The sequence below is a fragment of the Vanessa atalanta genome, chromosome Z (assembly GCF_905147765.1).
Source record: "Vanessa atalanta chromosome Z, ilVanAtal1.2, whole genome shotgun sequence".
In the NCBI taxonomy this organism is placed as follows: domain Eukaryota; kingdom Metazoa; phylum Arthropoda; class Insecta; order Lepidoptera; family Nymphalidae; genus Vanessa; species Vanessa atalanta.
In genome coordinates, this window is record NC_061902.1 from 3,746,566 (window position 1) to 3,768,386 (window position 21,821).

Here is a 21,821-nt window from a genome sequence, read left to right on the forward strand (position 1 = left end):
GTATCTATTTTTATATTATTAATTTGGAGAATTAATAAACACGTAACTCACCGGAACTTCGAAACTCTCCTATTAAAAATGAATATTTTTGCGTTAACTATTCCGTTTATTGAAGAGCGTTTTAAAACTAGACGCTACGATTTTAAGTATCGAAACTGTATCCATAAAAATCATGTGTACATAACCGAGGAAAACCTGGGAAACCGCGTCGCAAAGCTAGTCAATAATGAATTAATAATAACATTTACAAGTAATTACACCAATAACACGACAGTAATCATCCGGAATTATGATGTACATTCCGTACATCTACGCAGTTTGTAATTTCCTATTTGTTACTGACAGTTAATATAACATTTCTCGTATATAATAATAGTTTCAATCAACGTTATACACGAAGGATAATAACGTTTCGGTTTATTAGCCAAATGAAATTAAATATTCTAATAAAATATATAAACGAAAATTTGAAAACAAAAATCAAACCACAAGAAAAATACACAGTTTTTAAATTTGGAATAATATTTTTCGTCGTTTCATGAAACACAGTTTTATATGTACGCCTATCGGTTACATAGTGACGCAAATTGTTAGAAAGGTCTTAAAAGTCCAAGTTGTGATTGACGTCAACCAATGAATTCAGTTTGTATTCATAAAATATTTCCATCCACGTATTTAAATTCGTTGGAAGGAATAAAAGGCTTTTTCTGTACAATTATTTCTCGACAGTATTTCAGGTACGATATTACGTTTTATTATATTACATTTGAATATATTTTAATATTTCAACGGGCGTCAATTTAAGGATATCTTCAAAGGAAATCACTTACAATATGCAGCGAAGGCTCTCGAGCGTAACTCAAGGGTAGGAAGAATTTCATAAATCTAGCTGGTTTTCGTGAGACGTGTTAAGCACAGTCAGTCTGAACTATTTTGAATTAAGTTTGAGTACTTCAGCATTTTTTGTGATAAAGCGCGATTTAAACGCGCTTTTATTTGATAAAACATTTTATACTTTTTACTTACGTATGTATACACAATAAAAGTATTAGGTAATTTTTTCTTAATAGAAAATAAATGTTTAATATATTATTTAAGACAAATGTAACTTTTCATTTAAGTTGATTACATTTTGTTTACATGATTTTAACGTAACTGCATTGTAAATACAATGTACGTGGAGAGATTTTTTTTTAATTTATTCAACTTCGAACACTACAACAATAAACATGAAAGTAAGTCTATCTGACTGTTACTATTTCACAGCCAAACCACTGAACTTAATTTAATCAAATTTGTTATGAATCAAGCTTCAACCGTACGGAAGGACATAGACAACTTTTTAGGCAGAACACTTAACGACCAACTCCTAAAATGCGAGTTAAGCCGCGGGCGGCAGCTTGCTCTAAACAAATAAAAGTAATATCCTCTAAATATCTCACGGCTAGGGTAACGCTTCCTCAAATTTTGTGGAGAAAGTTTTGGTACCTATTTCACTACGGTCAGATGCGGTTTTGTAGATGTGGCACAAGACGAATTACGTACACAAAGCACACGAATTTATTATTTAAAAGTTATCGCCAATACAAAACATATGAAATAGATGTCCTCTTGTCGTCTACAAATACCCGGTAACTCATTTGTAACAGGTAACGAATGGCAAATTGAGTAAACTTAGTTAACGACATTCATAACGATGCGCTTGTTGTATGTCGAATCTCATTTTCATGGCCTAACATTATTAGCACATTGATTAATTCAACGGAATGTTTGTGTTGATATATCCGTACAATTTGCACTACCTTCGACAAGCTTTGACATTTTTAACATCATCTTGAACTTTAACAGTTTATCGGTGAATTACGATCATTTTGTAGCGGTTTAGAATAAGTCTATTATATAATTGAGACATAGTCAAACGACTGAGTTGTATTAAAATCTGTGTTAATAAAAATTGACAATTTAGTTTCGTAGAAACTATAAAAAAAATTATATGTTGGTTGACGACACGTTTTTATGGTGAACCCGAACAGTTTGAAAATGATCTGCAGCATAGCCACGAAATTCTGTATATAAAGCTTTTTAAGAAATAAAAAGTAATATTAAATAAACATATACATAAATAAAATATTTTGTACCTAAAGTGTCAGAATGAGATTTTGAAACTGAGAAGACTTTAATTAATCGATAAACAATAAACCAAATGGAAGCAATTTAACACAAATCATAATACTCTCTGTATTACGCTTAAATGTCAGCGAGACTAAGAAACGTCTTCGTAATACGTATTTTATATATATAGACAAAATATTCAAAGGTATTCTCTTTCAAGACAACGGTCGCCAGTACACAAGAGTAAAGTTGCGATGGTTGCTTTACACAAATAAGGGTTCGAACCGTTTGTTTCTACCCATATCGTCCAAATTTAGCGATTTCGTGACTTTTATTTGTTGTCAAATTCCAAAACATAGCTAAGGAGAAGAAATTTCAGACGACAACGAAGTCACTGAAACCTATTCGACGGATTTCCATAAAAAAAGAAAGAAAAATAGGAAGGATTAGAATCATCCCCGACGTACTGTAATAGTATTGAGTTCAGAGTAATTATATTATAAAGGAAAAATGTTTTGTTATTTTATTTAGTTTAAAACCCTCTCACACCGTGAAATGTTTGACTCTTTCGTAGTGTTCAAACTTTTGTGAAAAGTTTTTGTATTCTATTTTATAAATACCAGACATTTTCTTGTAAACTTTTTGACGTATTTAACGTATAATTTATATTTAATAAGTTCTACATTGAGCTGAAGTTTCGCATACATTTTCAGTGCCAGTGACAATATAATCTTACTAAATTGTACTCAGTGTCAGTACACGGAATAACTAAACTAGTAAGTGCCTTCCTTTTTTTTATCTTAGCATTAGATGTTTTCTATCGTACGAATTCCTTCTTTCGAGTCTGATTCGCACTTAGTTGTTTCTTCTTCTACTTTATAAACATAATACAGAAAACTGTCTTCTCAAAACTTATTTATAAATATTTTAAAGATTTAGAACACAACATTTACTTTATAGTAGATAATATCGATAACAAAATAGGATTAACGTCAGTGTTTAGGAGTATGGTCAGTACACCGTCTCATACCATGACCGTGGTATCGTATCAGATAAGAAAACTAGCATGACACGTACCACAGATCACTCACTAGGATGTTACAAGAGCGTATTACATCCGTACAAAACAGTTTTAGTGGCCTTAGCTTCCGCGTATTATCTGCGTATCCGTACGGTTTCCGCTCTCTAAATTGTATAAAAATACCTTTGTATTGAAAAGTATGCTCCCACTAGATCGTAAAATTTCGTGAGCGAAAGAGGTACCTCTGCAACCCTCAATAATTGGGGTATAATACTTCAAAAATGCAATAAAAAAATTAAAATTTTATCTCATGTTATATAATAAATAATACATTGCACACATGTTAACATATGACTATTCTACGAACTATAAATAAAATTAATGAGAATAATATTTCCAGAGTTTTATTTCATACTTGGTTTTGTCTCATGTAAATTCTTCAACTACTAGGGCTTTATTCAGAGAGACTCTTAGTTCCTTTTTATCGCTAATTTACAAAGTACAGTCAGTTTGTCTTGAAGCTACAACCGGCTCAGAATGTTGATCCTACTGGGAAAAGAAGACAAGAAACTCGGTGTTGAATTGCAAAATCAAACTCCGTATCTCGAACAAATCCTACGAACCATCTAAATCTTTTTATTTTCATTTATTTATCTTCACTAAGTTTCTGCTCATTAATTAATAATAGTCCATTTAATTTAAAATTAATTGAATCGATACTGAATCCATTAACATATCCTTTTGGTTTTATCAGAGCTCTTCTACACAACATACAGTTAAGCTGTGTGTATATTACTAAACTTTTTATCTCTAAAAATAAATACATTTCCATACATACATTCAAATATCACGACTTGACATATTATTATTTATACGCTGTGCTGTCGATATTATTATTATTAATCCATTGGATAGAATGTCTTAATATTTTACCATTTAGCTTAGAACACGGATTATAATGACATAGTATAAAACAAAGTCGCTTATCGCTGTCTGTCCCGATGTATTTTTAGATCTTTAAAATTTTGATTTAATAGATAGATTGATTCAAGAGAATGGTCTATATGTATAATACGTGCACAATATAGTAGACAAACACTGAAAATTTTAGAGATTTCTAAAGTGATGTCGTAAATAAACCCATTCTTTGCGCTTAAATTGCAAACTAGCTGAACCCTACGAGATAGATCAAAATCATGTAAAATAGTATTGTACACTTTAAAAGGTCTTCAAAAAAGTAGCGATGGTATATGTATGTATATTTTATCATATATATATTTACATTGTGTATTTAATATAGATCAATATAGGTATTGTATTGTCTAATGTCTGGAAAACTGAACGTAAGACATTCTGTAGTATATTTAGTATCAGCGTTGCACCGTGCAAAGCATGGGCGGGTCGCAAGTTAATTATAAAAAAAATATAACTATGGATATTAATGATATTTATTTCTCATATAGTAATGTTACGTTAAAAGTTAAATATATTTTATAATAAATTAAACAGAAACCGCGCATTTAATTTTTCGATATAATAGTTAATCTCCAAAATTAATTTCAATTCATTAATTATTTCATGTTCCATGTTTCCTTTTTAATACGATTTTTTTTGTATATTGTTTTAATTTAAATAAAAAAACGTTAAGTACTTCATATATTTCTATTATTTTTCAGAATATCAAATGATTATCTTAATGTCGATAATCTAATCAGAGACAAATATACAATTTGTTAAATAAATGATTATTTACCATACACGTTTAAATTTTATTTTTTTTGTATCACGTACATTACTCTGATCCCAATGTAAGTAGCTAAAGCACATGTGTTATGGAAAATTAAACAACGAGTAACGACGGTACCACAACACCCAGACCCAGACACAGAAAACTAACGAACTTTTTCTACATCGACTTGACCGGGAATCGAACCGGGGACCTCGGAGTGGCGTAACGGTGCACACTACTCGACCACGGAGGTCATCGCAAATTAGAAAGACATAATATAATTATTCTACAAATCAACATAAGATCGTCAGTTTTTGCCGCAAAACAAACGAGTATCGAATCGTCTCATATTGGCCGGCATATTAGAAAACTTTTACAATACCTCATTCACTCACAAAAATCGCCCTTATAACCGGGTTATAAATATTGCGGGTTATAAAAGTCTTGTCTATTGATATTGATGAGGCTCACAAAACTTCATCAAACTTTAAAACTACAGTAGACGTTATGTGACAAAGATGGATAACTATTACAAATTAGCCGAAATCCGAATATCAGCTTTTGATTTAACAAGATATCATGTATATGTTACTGTAAAAGCTCGAACTAAGGTAAATCTTAAGATTTTCCAGTAAAACCTAAGATTGTAGTTCGAGCTTTTACAGTAACATATATATATCAGGTTAAGGAGGACAAATCATTAAAACAGTTAGATTTTGGATTCAGGAATATTATCGATAAATATGAAGCAGGAATTCAAATGTCGCAAATAAGGTTAATTGTTCAATCGCAGCAGCGCGGTATAATTAAATAAGAAACTAAGAAGAGAGTGATCTTTTCCCTGGCATTTTTATTAACTGGTAACATAAACGGTGACTTTTTAATGTCACATAAATTTATATCGAATATATACACTAGAAATAAGTATAAAGAGTAAAATCTTTTGTGATTATTACTCAGCCTTATCAGAAATACAACCGATTTATAAAACTGCTATACTTTTGTATAGCCGGCAGGCAAATGGGCCACCTGATGGTTAGTAGTCGCCACCTCCTGTCAATGTGCCACCACTCACCTTTCAAACGGGAACACCACAATATTCAGTATTTATGTTTGGCGGTAGAAATATCTGATAACTGGGTAGTATCTGTAGACGGGCTTTCACACAGCCCTACCACCAAGTAAGCAAAGTACCCTTTAACGTACCTTATATCTCAGACAGCTTGTTTAAGTATTTATTATCTAATGTTAAGTATCAGTATGGGTTCGTAAAATTACACCACATCATTGAATTTGCGTGTCGTACTCACTCTGAGTCTTCTCATTATAAAGGGAGCTATGCAGTTTAAATAAAACATAGCAAACGCGGCCTCCTTCATATAGCGCGTGAATCCCACCAAACGTAAATAGTAAATCAATCATTACTAACTGGCTCTAAGGCATATCGAAATAAACAGCCGCCTTAAATAACCGCTAAACCTTTCTGAATGTCGTTGTAAGTAGTATAAAAAAATATATCCCGACCCTATTGTATCAGCTCCGAAAAATAAACTTGACACATACAAACACATAAAGAAATGAAAGATCGAAATACCGATATCCAAGATGTCATATTCTTCATGATTGTCACAGTTAACGGATTAACACAACTTGAAAGTTAGCTTTACAATAAAATTTACCTTTACTAAGACATTATCAAAATCGCAAACAAATTTTACCTAGACATGATTTTGGACGGAAAATATTCGATTAAACAGGTTCCCGTCCAAATGGTTAAACAATAAGTTGTTATTAGTCATATGTGACAGGAAAAGGGCTGACGGTTAGATGTTTATTGATTATTATTAGTTTTATATAAAATTGTCCATAACTTTGTTGATTCTGCGAGTCCCCTTAATAATGTTCATTAAATGTCCTCGCCTTAACGCGAGAAACCAATCCTTGTTTTTTGTACCCCTTTGTATAAGTGTTTTAAAGAATATGTTCTTGTTACGTGCATGTAAAAATATAAAAATAACATACATTGTAAATAATTAGATATATTTAACTCAAATGTTAGTTAATTTAAATTTAGTTTTGCGTCATATTATTAAACTTTAACTGCTGTTTTACTTGCTTTTTATACTTTCTGATTTTGTTTTTAAGTTGTCATTTGTTTGTATTAATTTTTAGTGGAAACTCGATTGATTTATGTTTTTCTTATATTTTTATTTAAGTGTAATTTTAATTGTTTATGTAATATGTAAATTTGATCACCATCATTAATAGACTCATATCTGTGATCGAAACTCCGCGCGTTGCCACTTTGTTGAAAGAAATAATAGTAAAAATAAATACCTGCACATATGCTGTAAGCTCTGCACGCGCTTAAATCGAGATACTGGATACAGCAGCTGTACTCTGACGGGTCCAAGCACTGGGCGCAGGTTCAGAAAGAACAAATAGCGGCCACTGCGCGACGTCTCAACAGCGTTCTCGATGAATTCCACAATTGTCTGCGCTTTAAACATCGTACAGCCCCCGAAGCAGAAGTTACCTGAAATTAGTACTACATGAATATGTTGCCTCCTTTTCAATTATATCTCTAAGGATTTTTAAAAACATTTCATCCCTGGATCTAGAAATAAAACCGGAACCTTTATTATAAAAACTTTCTAAAACAGAAGTAATGTAGACGTGAGTAAAAAAATATATATTTTATTTTTAAGGGTGACGCTGAATCTCCTCAGTTAACTTCATGGAAAAGATTTAAGTGTCAATCTTTTCAGCGTAAAAAAACAATATATTCATGTAAGTTTTTGAGATTAGAAAGCGTATCGCGCTGAAAATATACAAAAAGATAATCTACAATTTGTCGTCCACTAGTACTCGATGCTAGTCGTATATAAACCACTTGTCCAGTAAATAACTAATAAATAAAACTAGTGGAAATTACAACTTCGGTACTTCCCAGAATTAAATTATTTTTAAAATATTATAACGGTAACTAGGTAGCTCAAAATATACAATAATTATAAAGACAATTATTGTTACTAATATAATAGCCCACTCTCCTGGTTATAATTATATCGGACAGTACGGCAAAGTACGCCACTACTACATACTTTGAATCTTATTTATACTATAAATAAATTCTATAGACTTCTATCAACGAACGGCGGCAGCGTATAAGTTTTAAAATTGCAATTTGTGTTTACAATTCATCTCAGGCAAAGTTCATTCTGAACTAAAGAAAAACATCGTTAATAAGAACCACAGGAAATCTGCCAGTTTTTGATGAAATTCTAATGTTTGCATATCGTTAACCTGCAATAAAGTCTAATAAAGACGAGGAAGTCTTTGCATAGTAATGGAAAGTTACTCTTCAAAACTTTAGAAACGCGTCAATGCAAATTCTAGATAAAGTATAAAAATAAAACTGTCTGCTGTCGAGCTAAACTAAAAAGAGAATTAATTATTATTTATATATATCCAATTTTATTTAAGAATCAAAAATATCTATAAGGTCAGGGGTAAACCACGTATCTAAAATTGTCAAAACTGAAAGGTCAGCCGATTCTTTGTCTGATATTATTGGAAACAAAGACAAAATATTTAATATAAATTTTGCCGCATAGGCAACTGGGTCTTCGCAGGGTATAAATACATACTTTGAATCTGGTTTACATCATTTATTATGTATGCTACTGTCCGTCGCCGGTTTAAGGATTAACCGGTTCATCCTGAACGAAAATAGCTTGGTCAAAACGTATTAGACTTGATGTCAGTGTTTCCTAGAATAGTACACCGTATTATGAATCCAGTCGTTTTAGAGAAAACTTGCATCTTGGACTAATTATGGCTTATCTATAATAAGATCGAGCTTGCATACTCTGCACCATAGAGAGTAACATTGACTTCGATTTCGATTAACTTATTCGACGATACAATATTTATATGCATGTTACGTTTATTTTACGGTATAAAATAATATAGTAAATATGTAACAGTGTGCCGAGTTTTATTAAAATCAACATGTACGCATCATTCTTACAAAGACATTATGCATAATTATCTTCATTATCTTCACTATGAAAAAGAAATAGCTCAAACAGATTTCAGGTAGTTTTGTTTTTTTTTAGGAAGTTGTAGTAACAATATATAACTTAAAATCCACCTAAAGATAAGAGGTTCCTTTCGCTCATAGACATAACTACGAAAAAAAATAAAATTATGTATCGTTTGACAATGGTTATGAAACAAACGCCAATCCAATTTTGACGAATGAAAATGTGTTCAATTGGCATTATTTCCGGAGTAAATCTGCTCTATGTATAGAACGAGCATGGTCTTCCTATTGAAACTAAGTTGTGAGTAGCCGCGGTTGAGGTTTTAGCTCTCGCTTTCATAATGTAATAAATGGTTGAAGTAAGCAAGTCTATCCGAAGCTAATTTGATTTAGTCTAACACGCTCTGAATCAATTAGTTTCCTCTGACATAATCCTAAAATAGAGGTTTGTAAGGTAAATTTTAGTTTAGTTTGCCAAATCATTCAACTGATCCAGAATTTATTTTAAAAGTTATCTTATGATTTATAGCGCGGCCACTTATCAGTGAGCGTTGATAATTTGAAAATCTCAGAAACGAAAAAAACGAATGAGGAGCGAAAGAAAGAAACAATTTATTAATTTCAAATTGTCAAGATTCGTGTGATCCAGACATGACTTTACGCAAAAGTGAAATAAAGCTTTAACTTTATTTTACTACTGCGTATAAAACTGATTGCTATCGTATCTTATAACTCAGGTTTTGTTGTGTTACATATTTATGTATATATAATGATTTCAGGTGTGTAAACAAAAATAAAAATTAAAGTATACTTTAAGTTATCATTTTAAATGTTTCACTACGTAAAAGCTATCCTAAATTTGGAATGTGGATTCCATCAAAAATCAAGAAAATCAGTAATTACTCTTTCTCAAGAAATAAATTGACATGATAACAAAAAACTATAACAACCGAAAATCAACAAATTTGAACTCCATGCTCTTCTGTTATGTAACTTGTAACCAACACATTTAATTTTTGTATATCATCAATATTTATGTAAGTTTTTTTTGGCCAAAGAGCTTATATTTTTCACTGTAAAACTATGCAATGGTTTCGTGTGAAGAGTTCTCTATTATTATTTAAAAATATGCCTATATTACTTAGGGGCTTTGTGAATATTACCAAATAGACGTGTGAATTTGTTGCATTCGTTGTTTTTTTGTTAGAGGCTTAGATTGAATATGAATAAAAATATTTTTCACCTTGTATTTATAGTATGAATTCCTGAAATAACGTTACATTGAAATTCTGTTTTGTGTCGAATAAAATAAATATTCCCAATACACTCCGTTATATTCCAATGTCCAGCTTAACGTAGTTTTACGTGACTTTAGATAGGTCATGGTTTTCATTTTTAAATCTTTAGCAAATATGCAAACACATGCTGTATTCCAGCTGTTGATTGTCTAACAGCCATAAACATGTATATATATATGACCCTCATATTTACCCTCAAGGTTGAAATTGTACTTTATTAAACGTCAATTGAAACTTTATAAAGAAATATCATAATATATTTAATGACTATGACTGACACTGACATACAATTTATTTATTCAGATTTGTTGATACGATTTTTAAATATGAATGCTATTAAATGTACCAAAAATTCGCGTACGAAATAGAATCATTTAGTAGTTCACAAAACGCAAAAGGCTGGTATATAGTGTGCTACGCGAAACATACCTCCCGCTCTTGTGACATCAAGCCGAAGGTAAAATTATATATAATTATATATAAACAAATAAATATTGTAATTGCGTCGCTTAGTATGCGCGTAATAAATTGAATAAACGACGAACGTGTTACAAATTAAAATTAATTTCTCGCAAACGCAATTTTAAAATGAAAAGTGTTAAGCAAATGGAACCACAATTTCATTCGAAATGACTAGTCTAATGATATCCTAGATGTTTGAGTGCGCGAAAAAATTCACCCTCACGTTTCAATAAGGGAACTTAAAAAGATTTTCTTTTTCCTTTTAATAAATATCACGGACGGTTCTATTCGAAGCATCAACTTGCAAATTTCATGCACGTAGCTCTTGTGCAGAACAGCAAGTGACAAATAGATATATGGATATACTGACATAATTAAAGGAAAAGTGTAAATTACGGCCTGCAGACAAAAGGTTAATAATGTTAATAAATATTAATAAAAAATTCCATGTGGTTTTTTTGTTCAACAAAAGAATTATTATTTATATAATAAAAGATTAATCATATGATTTAAACTCGATATTCGAAATTCGGAAAAACGTGAATATTGCCAGTATAAAAATACACAGAATGGTATTCATAATATAAAGAAATATTAGGAATATAAATTATATTTACTATTATTATTATATATATAATATTTTATAGTCATAGCATATCTTTTTCTGCTTTTGTCCTCTGCTCGTGAAACATTTTTTTTTTTATATATTCAAGATATATCTTTATATAAATATATAATGGCGCTGTAAGATATTTTAACAATTTCCGACGACGTCGATGCGCAACCAACCTTCAGAACTAAGGTGTTATGTCCCTTGTGCCTGTAGCTAAACTATTATGACTCGGATTTCAAATATACTTCTTGCGATGTTTTATAACGCATAACATAACATCAATTACGATTTTTGATGAACTTCGAAAGCAATAGTTTAAATAAAATTGAAGTAGCCTCTGTTTTCGTTTAGTATGTATTGTATAACAAAACATCGGCACGGATGTATTATTGAGTTTTCAAACTGTAGTTTACGTTTACAGCTTTATAATTATGTAACAAGAATATATTTTGCAACAACTAGTACGTTTATTATAGAGCATGTTAAACTTTATCCGCTATACATGATACATGGTGTTCGTCGAAGACAATCTAAAATATTCTATTTTAAAGTTTCATTGCTACTATAGTCAAACACAAAGTCAAAAATCTTCATTCAATTTAGAATTATACTTGCTCATTAATACATCATAGACTAGCTGTGCCCGCGAATTCGTGCGCGTTGTTTGAATTTAAGTTATTTGGATATTGTAGCGTGATTTTATTTTTATTCTATATATAATTCTAATATAAAATGTCCTAAGTTACTCCTTATTACAGATAGCGATCTGCCATTGAAAGTTCCGTCGAAATCGGTTCAGCCGTTCCAGAGATTAGCCGTAACAAACAGACACAGACAGACAAAAATTTTAAAAAAATGTTATTAATTGGTATATGTACCGTGTATACATACATATGCATTAAGTAAAAATGGGTTATTTTAATATTATAAACAGACACTCCAATTTTATTATATGTATAGATTAATCAAGCTCTCAAATGTTGTTTATTTGACTTTTCTCCTCTTATGGTTGGAATAGAGTATACGGAGCTGTTATAGGGGCAGACGCACACTGGTTAAATCACCAATAAAATAATATTATTCTGGAAATAAGCTCTATTTCTTTCCGAAATAAAATATCGATATTTTCTATTATATGTGTGATATTTTCTAGTGTCATTTTATTTTATTTTTAATACAAGCAATACAATCTAAACCACACAAGAGTATAGAATAAATGCATTTAATCTGATTTGAATACATTTGTTATGATAATGGCAACGTGTTTTAACTACCAGTACCTACATCCTTAATGTTTTTATTTCTATGGCATAGGTAGGCGGACGGTCAAAAGGGCCACCATAATGATGGTATGTGGTTACCATTCCTTATACGCCAATGTGCCCCAAGGTTGGTTGTGATTGAGATGTTATGTTCCTAGTTCCTGTAGTTACACTGGCTCACTCACCCTTCAAATCAGAACACAATAAAACTAATTATTGCTGACGGTAAAATATACGATGAGCGGGTGATAATTACAGACGGACTTGTATCAAGCCCTACCGCCAGTATTAAAATATTGGATAATAATAGGAAATAAATATCATAATAAATTTTGTAAAAATATATATCACTATTAGGAAAAGTGTGGCACACGAAAAATCATCACAAGCAAGAAAATTAATTTTATAAAATCAGCATTAAAGCTAAATAATTATATTATGTATAATATATATATATATGTATGAGTTGACAGTTTCACGTTGAAGCTTTATTAAAAAGGACTAGTATAAATAGTCATTTATCTCTGAAATATTTGTCTTTAGTTCTACTATTAATATGCGTGTCCCATATTTATAATAAAACTAAAATTAAGATCAAAGTAATTAACATGTATCGGCCGGAATTCACTATTTAGTGTATCAAAGCTTCATTGAAATCAAAGTCATTGATATATATATTTTGATCAACATTGCGTTATACATACACACATATTTATATATATAGATAACTGGCAACGACTGTCTTGGTTTACTCTATATGTTTTCGATCAGATTAAGGTCGGGTTGATAAGGCCAAGCGCAGTACAGTGAAATACTATTATCATTTAAGAAGTAGTCGATTTTGTACTTTCAGACGTAGTCTTTAAAAATTGCTGGCTTTTAAAAATATTATTAGTAAAAAATATAAAATCGTAAAATATGTATAGCAAATTTTCCGACTACTCAAGTACCGCGGTAACATGTACTAAACTACCAAAATACAACAATGGTCGTTGTATCGAGACTTATGCTCGCCCCTTTCAAACCGCGCGTTCCGTCGCAAAAATAGTGGGGCGCGTCTTCTTGAATGGAAGTACCTTTAATAATTTCGATTTAAAGCTTATTACGTAGAATCTGAATTCAGTTTGCGGTATCAATCTCAGTTAAGGCTTTTGATGGCGTAGAGGACCTTAATCCTACCTAAGCATGAACGAGGAGCCCGATGCAGTACGGGGAACGTTCTCTAACACACTCAATCTATATATATTGTAATCATTTCTGATGAAAACGTTTGAAGTGATTCGAAGAAAACGTATTACGACTAAACCACTTCAACGAACTGAATAAAAAAAAACACGTTAAAGAAAATTCATTGAAATCGAATATTGTTCGATCGGCTTCAGTCATTAAATTCGAATTATGTTCAATGGGAACATCAAATCAGAATCGTTTAGGCATACTTGGCGCGTGTTACACGAAATTGTAATGTGAATAGACCGAGGCACGGTTAAACGTAGTCCCTAACATTGATGGTATTTGAACATACAAAGTAGGAATTGCACTAATGAACGCTGCCTAATTACGCTCCATTTACAGTTCGGTAAGCCGATACGAAAACAAACCGTCAACATCATTCTATTTTGGAGATTTGTGGTCAATTTTGTATTCACCGGACGTAATTTAATTATTATGAGTTAAGTGACGCCGATAGCCGAGATAAGGATGCACTTTAACATTGAGAAAAGTGTATAATTAGTAAGTATAAAAAACACCAACTTTACGTACCGTGTAATTCAAAAATTTGATATAAATAAAAAAAAAACATCTAGAACCTTGCTTCGAAGTAAGAAATTATTAAAAATTCTAAAGAAAATCTATTGCAATTAAAAGTTTTTCACTGCTTTCAAATTTTCTTTAATTAGCAAATCTTAAGGGATTGAGAGTATTTATATTTTTCTTATTTTCCCATTGCAAGAAATGCTTTTATCAATAAAATCATATTAGCTTATTATTCAAACCTCTAATTAATTTTAGAATTAAAAGATTCGCTTTTCCCATTTACACATTCGCCTTTGACATAGATATTTTTATTCTACATAATGAAGTAGTCCTATGACGCCATTGGCCATGACATAACCTAATTGATGTTTACCCCGGAAGGCTTCGGACAACGCGATAAGCCGACGGCGTAAGTGATTATTGCTAACACCTGATAATAATCGATAGCCTATTGGAAGGAAGATTATTATTCGGAGTCACGTCAAGTTACGGATTACGGTGCTAAGTTAGCAAACGCTTGACATAATTACTATTAAAAATAAAGTGTCAGCTCTGTAAATGTCCCACTACTGGGCGAGGGAGCCCTCTGTTCTTGAGGACAAGGGTTGGAGCTTATTTCAACAAGCTGATCAAAAATCCCAGTTCTTGGAAACACATGTGGCAGAACTTCATCCGACTCATACAGATTTCCCTCATGATGTTTCCTTCAATCCCAGAACTGGGTAAATTAAAAACGCAAAATAATCACGTGATAGCTCAGTGAAGCTTGCTCCGGATTTGAACCCGCAACTTGCGATTAAGTTTCACATGTTTTAGCCACTTGGCCATCTCGACAGAGTATTCATTTAAAAGATGTAGGTAAACACGGCATGATCTTAATGATTATAACTATTTACGTAATCGGAACGCCGTTTTAATTAAAATTCGTGTTTTCTGCTAAGCCTTTTATTAAAAAAACGCGTACACAGTATTGCCTCTAGTTAGGTACTATCCGCCAGATATTCTACCGACGCCGGTAATGAGGCGCCAGTGTGCCTAATTACATGCACGAGAGAGGTGAGGTCTGAGCTATTAAACTATTGTCGTAAATAATCCATATTTACAAATATCGGAAATATATTTTTGTATAATGACTATCAAAACTAATTAATCACTAAAAATCTATACTTTTGCAATTGGAATCGTATCAAATATCCACAGTATTATCAATTTACTGGCAGAGCAATAACTTTAGCTTACTCTTTACTTAATCAACTCAACGGGGAAGTGTGGGCAAAGGGAAAATTTAACCACATCCCGACCACAGTTGGGCCATTGTCCCGTAAAAAACAAGACGAAAATGCAAAAGCGCAAGCGTTGCCGACGGAACTTGGCAGGCGTATATCTTTGCGCCGGATTGGGCTGTGCGAAATTGGATGTAAAGTTAATTAAACCTTTTACTTTCCACGAATCCATACTATGAAAAGGCTTAGTTTGCAAAGTTATAGATGAATTCAATTAGGGTTTGTTTGTACCGAGCTGTGGCGACATCCTTTTCACAACGGACGAATATAAACGTCACATTACAAGTCTTCCGCTGTTATTGTTTGAAACACGTGGCGGTTTTAAGGGTCTTCACTTCGAATCTACTTTACTTTAGTTACCTTGTACTCAAAGGATACAATTATATATTAAAGCTTTGTTTTACGTTGATGCTACGAATCATTTAATTAAATACCTTCTCAAGAGTTTTCTTTGAAAAGGATAAGAATTTAAATATCCTTTTTTTAGTGCTGGCTATATAAGTCGAAGCAATATTGAGGCAATTAAAATCATATATTATGAATAGAGTATAATCGGCCTTCCCAGGAAACCATAAAGTTCTTTGTTTGTAATAGAGTTACCACTGGTGCCTTCCGCCGTGCGACATGAATCTTGTTACAAATTGCAACTAGAACTTGCCATATAATGTGATTCAGACATCAGTTCAATTACTAAAACTTGAATTGTATAATTTTATATTAAAAATAGATTAAAGTTCAAAATATAAAAATAAATGTGAATAAAAATTATTTCAATCAACACTTACCCTGGTCGTGTTCTATCCTGACGTGCCTCAGGCCGTTGAGTTTAAAGGTTAGTGTGAAGATGTAGTGGTCGTCACTGCTGTCCCGAACTATGAAAGACCCATCAGGTTCGTTGGAGAGTATCTTTTCCGCAGCTTCTACCGAAATCGGTCCCCAGTACCATCCATACTAAAAAATAAGTCCCGTCAGTATATTTATTATTAAAAAAGGGACTGCGATGTTATGCATAGAGAATAAAGCCATTAGGGAATACGCGACTTTGCAGATTGACTGAACTTTTGTTATAATTTGCAATTCATTAGCCCGTTTGTTTGAAAAACTGGAGTTGCCGGAATCGTATTCATTAAAACCGAATCGATTTTATATTATACTACACGTACGTGGACAAAACTAAAAGTCTGTTTAGATAATTGATTGAAAATATAACATTAGCCAAATGTTTAGTGTTTAGGGACCAAAACATTCAACAATTTACAATTTTAGTAATTGTCATTTTCATTAGTAATGGAACCAAAGCTCCATTTAGAGATTGCAAGGCAACTAATATAATTTATTAATTAAGTTAATTTAATAACACTATTTGGCGTAAGATCTATCGTCCATTTTTTATCGATTTTTTATTTAAGTTCAAGAGTCGAAAACGGTGACCGTTAAGCTACTTGTTACTTGAAAAATTCTAGGAATAACAAACAAATACATACAGATACGAACTGAACGAAGTTCGCCTATAAGCTTTGTTAGCGATGCCCTTCAATCCGATTATATTGGATGAAAGTGGATCACATTGATATTCTTCTGTACACTGTGGATCTTTTGTGGGGTTTGTTTTTGCTTTATGGGCTTAAATCGTTAAGCCGTCGTAAAGGCAATTTTAATTTAAAATTGAAAAGACTTATGCAATGGATTTATAATAAAGAACGTACATGTTTTAAGACTTAATATTAGACTGGCAGAATGAAAATATCGAATTTTATTGATTTACCTAATATGTTATAAGGTGAGAATTATATAAAAAACCGGAACCAATAAAGGAAATTCGTTGAACTGGAAAATGTACTAGAATATGTAATGTAAAACGTAAATTTATAATGAGATAATACTTACATCCTTAACTCTCTGGATCGAAGTTGCAAAGTCCATAATCGTGTCCTCTTCGTTGGCTGAGCGACGGGAGTTCGATGGGTGCGGAGACTGCGGCAGCGGCGGAAGGGCTCTACGAACAGCCGCCGGGGGAGATTCCCTTCCGATTCTCTCCACACTATCACTGTCACTCGACTTCCGCCACCGAAATAGATTGCAGAAACTTTGCTTTAAATTCATAGATAGCATCCGAACCGGAGACATCTTCACCTTCGAACCCTGATTCCCCTTTTTCCCCTTATCTTTATTCTCTTCTATAATACTACAATCCTTTGGAATATTTTCTTTGTGCTTTTTATTCTTGGAATTCATACTCAATGTATTTTTATTCGCTTTCTTATGATTGTTGTTCGTTTCCACCGTTCTAGATATGTCGTTACTCTCTTTTAGGAATACGGCGGTACCAGTATCTTTATTGCCGTGTCGCATATGAATGCCAACGTTCGTTATTATTGTGTTGCTTTTCTTATTAATTGTGTTTCGACATTCGGAATCGCTGGAACTTGAGTATAAGGTATGAAGATACTTCCTCATCTCACGTAAAGTCAAGTGGAGTGAGTCGGTATCCGAGTCGGTGACGTTCTTCTTGCAAGAAGAACTCGGCAAGCTATGCCTTTTAGTTTTGGTATCTCTATGCCTCGTTTCCTTAGACTTGTAGCCTCTGTCGGGCACGACGCTATTGAAACTAGTACTCTGAGAACTGCTCTTCCCACGCCTCCTATTATTCCTCTGCGGCTTTTTTCCTTTGCCTCTTACATTACTGTGACTAGGCCGAACCATATCAATGGGAACCGCATAGATATCACTGTCGAAAGGGACATTGTACATGTCTGTGATGTCGGAAGTTTTTGCAGACAGCGTGTCGTGCGATATAGCCTGCGTAATGAAGCTGGAATCGTCCGCTTGAAACTGGGTTACGAGAGAATTATGACTACTGGAAAGGCGTGAGGAGAGAGAATTCCTAGAAGAAGGTCTATTGATTCGACAGGGACTGAGATGTAAAAGTCTCGGACTCGCGAATCGGTGATTGAGACATTGCCTCCGTTCGTAAAGCGACTCTGGTTTTAATTTCCTCGGATACAGCGGCGAAACGTGGCTAGTGGTCATTGCAACTTCTAAGCTCGATGATTTTGATTTATTAATATTATTGGTAAAAACAACAGATGGAGGCACGCACACAGCCAAACATTTAATTGGTGAGCCCACAAATGCGGGTACACAATCTACACTTGTATCTGGATTATCCTGAAACAATATATTTTCATTTATCTCGTTTATTTTTTAAACGATAAAAAATATTGAACAATCCTGTATTATTGAATTATTGAACACCAAACATTTATGCGATCGCGACTTTCCGCTATCAAATAAATAATCCGAAACCAATATAGAGTAAATAAAATCCTATAAAAACGTTTTCAGAGTCGTCATCCTTTAATACTTTAAAAAAATATATCACGCACTCGATCAACTTCAAAAATTAAAAGTTTAAAAGTATTTTAAATATTTAGGAAAGTACGTTACCTACCTGAAATTCAGGTGGAGGTTCGATGGCAGTGACGATGACTTTCCCTGGTCCTTTCTTCACTGTATTAAAAAAATCACCGCACATGCGTTCCGAAGGCTCCGTTGACTCGCAGAGCGACAACGACCGCTCATCGAAATCGCTCTCTTGCAACTGCATATCAAAGAGCATCGATGTATATGCGCTGAGTTAAATAACCAACTATATCGTCGGGAACGGCTATAATCAAAAGCTGGCGTTTCGAGAAACTCGAATGTCCTTATACAAAGGCAAATTTTACACCACTGACGAATTATTGTTTTATTATTATCGTACATATTTACCAGCACGAATGATATGGGTAATTATTTGTGAATAGCAGTGCGTTTTTCGACATATTTCACTTTATTAATTTAATTATAATGAATTCATGTTATACCACACACAACTCAATGCATGTATATTAAATATACTGCGAATTAAGAGGCGCTAAAGCAATTACAAAAACTTTTATATAAAATCGGTTATCGTTTGAAATTCGATGTTAATAAAGAATGAGATCAATTTGTATTTGAATATTGAGAATTAGATCGATGCTTACTAATTAGTAACTTCGGTTTATAGATATTGGCGATGCTGTGGGCATTCAGTAAGCCAATTAACACCAATATTACAAATGCTCTGCCAACCGTGCGACCTGGGATGTTGCGTATCTCGCACTGGAAATTAATCTGGATCACTTGCCCTTCACACCAGAATGTAACAATAGAAGTATTTATTTTTGGATGGTTTCGGTTGGCAGACTATTTACGACATTTTTTTTGTCAGATATTGAACTTCTGCAGTTTCTTTTAAAATTAAAGACACAAATAATAGAACCTAATAATTATCTAAATTAGTATAACTATTATAATATATATTTATCAAAACTAAACAAAAAGCAATTGACAACAAATAATAAACAAAACAAAAAAAGCATAAAAAATTAAGATTGTAATTAATTACTGGAAATGTATATATTAATAAGTGCACATTGTGAGATTCAATTTTCGTTTAGTTAAAAAACATTAAGCAATTCCTTAAAAGCCATCTATTAAATTTTTTTTTAATTTGTATTTAAGGAAAATGTTTCACATGAAAGTAAACCCTTTCGCTATTGACAATATGAAGTTAGTAATGGTAATAGTGGTTTCATAAGTATGCAAACTAAAACTTCAATAATTAAATTTACTAATTAATATTTTAACACATTAGATAAATTATAATTGCTATTTATCTCATACAACACAAAAAAATGGCTTTGCACATAAAAAAATTCGCTGTAGCAAGCATCTATCACCGACTATACTAGTAAAGTTAAGTACTGCATATGCATTGGAATTTATATGCCATTGGACAATTATTAATTTAAATATATACAGCTAGGTTATAAAGTAAAAATAACATAATTAAATGAATATTAGATTTCTATTTGTTTATTTATTATTATTAAAGTTAGTAAGTAGTATTAGTATTTAGTAATGTATATTTTTATTTGTATATGGACAAACTATCAAAGAAGAAATATATCATAAATCATAAATTTTCTTAGATTTAAATTCAAGACAGAATATTCATAATTAAAATTTTATACTTTGAATGATCTCAATGAGGAACATAAATGATTGTATCCTTTTTTAAATACTTTCATAAACTTATCGACTATATCCTTAATGATGCTGTTAACATAGCAATTCAAGCTGTTAACATAGTAAGTTTTGAAATTTGATATAAAATCTCATTTGAATGATTATAAATATAGCATTAAAATGTATGGTACTTTTTGATCTACTTATTAATTTAAGTTTTATTATTAAATGTGAAACTCAGTAGCAAATTATATGTTAAATGAAGTGGTTGTTTGTTGAATGATACTTAGTGCATTATTAATAGCTTTAATGAAACAGTCACATTGCAGCAGAAATTATGAAAATTTTACCTGTATTTATAGCTGTACAAATTCTCAGATGCAAATTTGCTGAAATTTAAATCATTTTTATTTTATATAATACTTAGCAAAAGATAATTTTGATAGTAAATAATGGTCTGTTAATAATATAAGAACTTTTTTTATTTACTGTAGTCTTATCATATAACGATATATTGCAAATAAAAATAAATCGAATCATTCTAGTTCTATTTTTAAATACAAAATAAATTTAAAAATAAAAATAAGTAAATATAATGTAATTATTTTCGTAAATTTAATTTTGTGTAAATTATAATAATAGGAACAGTGAATATATTACGAGACAAAATATCGATTGGCACTTATTGTTATTGTTTCGAACTTATGCGTCCTGTCCATGTGAGTCTATTTATAACCTAAACACCAATGTAAACAATACTGTAAAACAGCAACAATAAAGTTATGAAAGTTGTAAAAACGAAAACGTAAACACTTCTGCTACCTTGATAATAATGATCTTTGTACGAAAATTACGCAAAAACTTTTTAAATCACTAAGAAGTAAGTAAAGTAAGAAATTTATTGTAATATTTATTATGACGCATCAGTGATAAAACTTACCTCGGATGCAATATGATGCCATCCACTCGCGGAATCACTAGAAAACGAGCCACTTGTAATCAGCAGACCACTGTCTTCACTCAGCGGAGGCGCCTCGGAATGAGTAGAAAACGAAGGCGGCGACTCCATCTCCTCAAAGTCACTAAACTTGTATAAAAGTTTGTCGAGAACATAAAATGAACGTAAATCTTATAAATTCCATAAAATTAAGAAAACTATAATTTTTTTTTTATTACAACA

At 31.9% G+C, this 21,821-nt stretch overlaps 1 protein-coding gene across 2 annotated transcripts in view; it reads right to left on the bottom strand.

The window, feature by feature from the left end:
• LOC125076154 overlaps positions 1-21,821 on the bottom strand; it is a 41,477-nt gene extending 19,656 nt beyond the window's left edge. Inside the window, exons 1-6 of one of the 2 annotated variants that reach the window (XM_047688141.1) lie at positions 21,582-21,685; positions 20,992-21,030; positions 19,038-19,187; positions 17,474-18,754; positions 16,372-16,537; positions 7,200-7,398 (exon numbers count right to left, since the gene is read on the bottom strand). In XM_047688141.1, the coding sequence (XP_047544097.1) occupies positions 7,200-7,398; positions 16,372-16,537; positions 17,474-18,754; positions 19,038-19,121 (1,730 nt within the window). In that variant the 5' untranslated portion in view covers positions 19,122-19,187; positions 20,992-21,030; positions 21,582-21,685. Of the gene's footprint in view, positions 1-7,199; positions 7,399-16,371; positions 16,538-17,473; positions 18,755-19,037; positions 19,188-20,991; positions 21,031-21,581 lie in introns of both variants that reach the window. The other variant, XM_047688139.1, reaches the window with a different exon arrangement.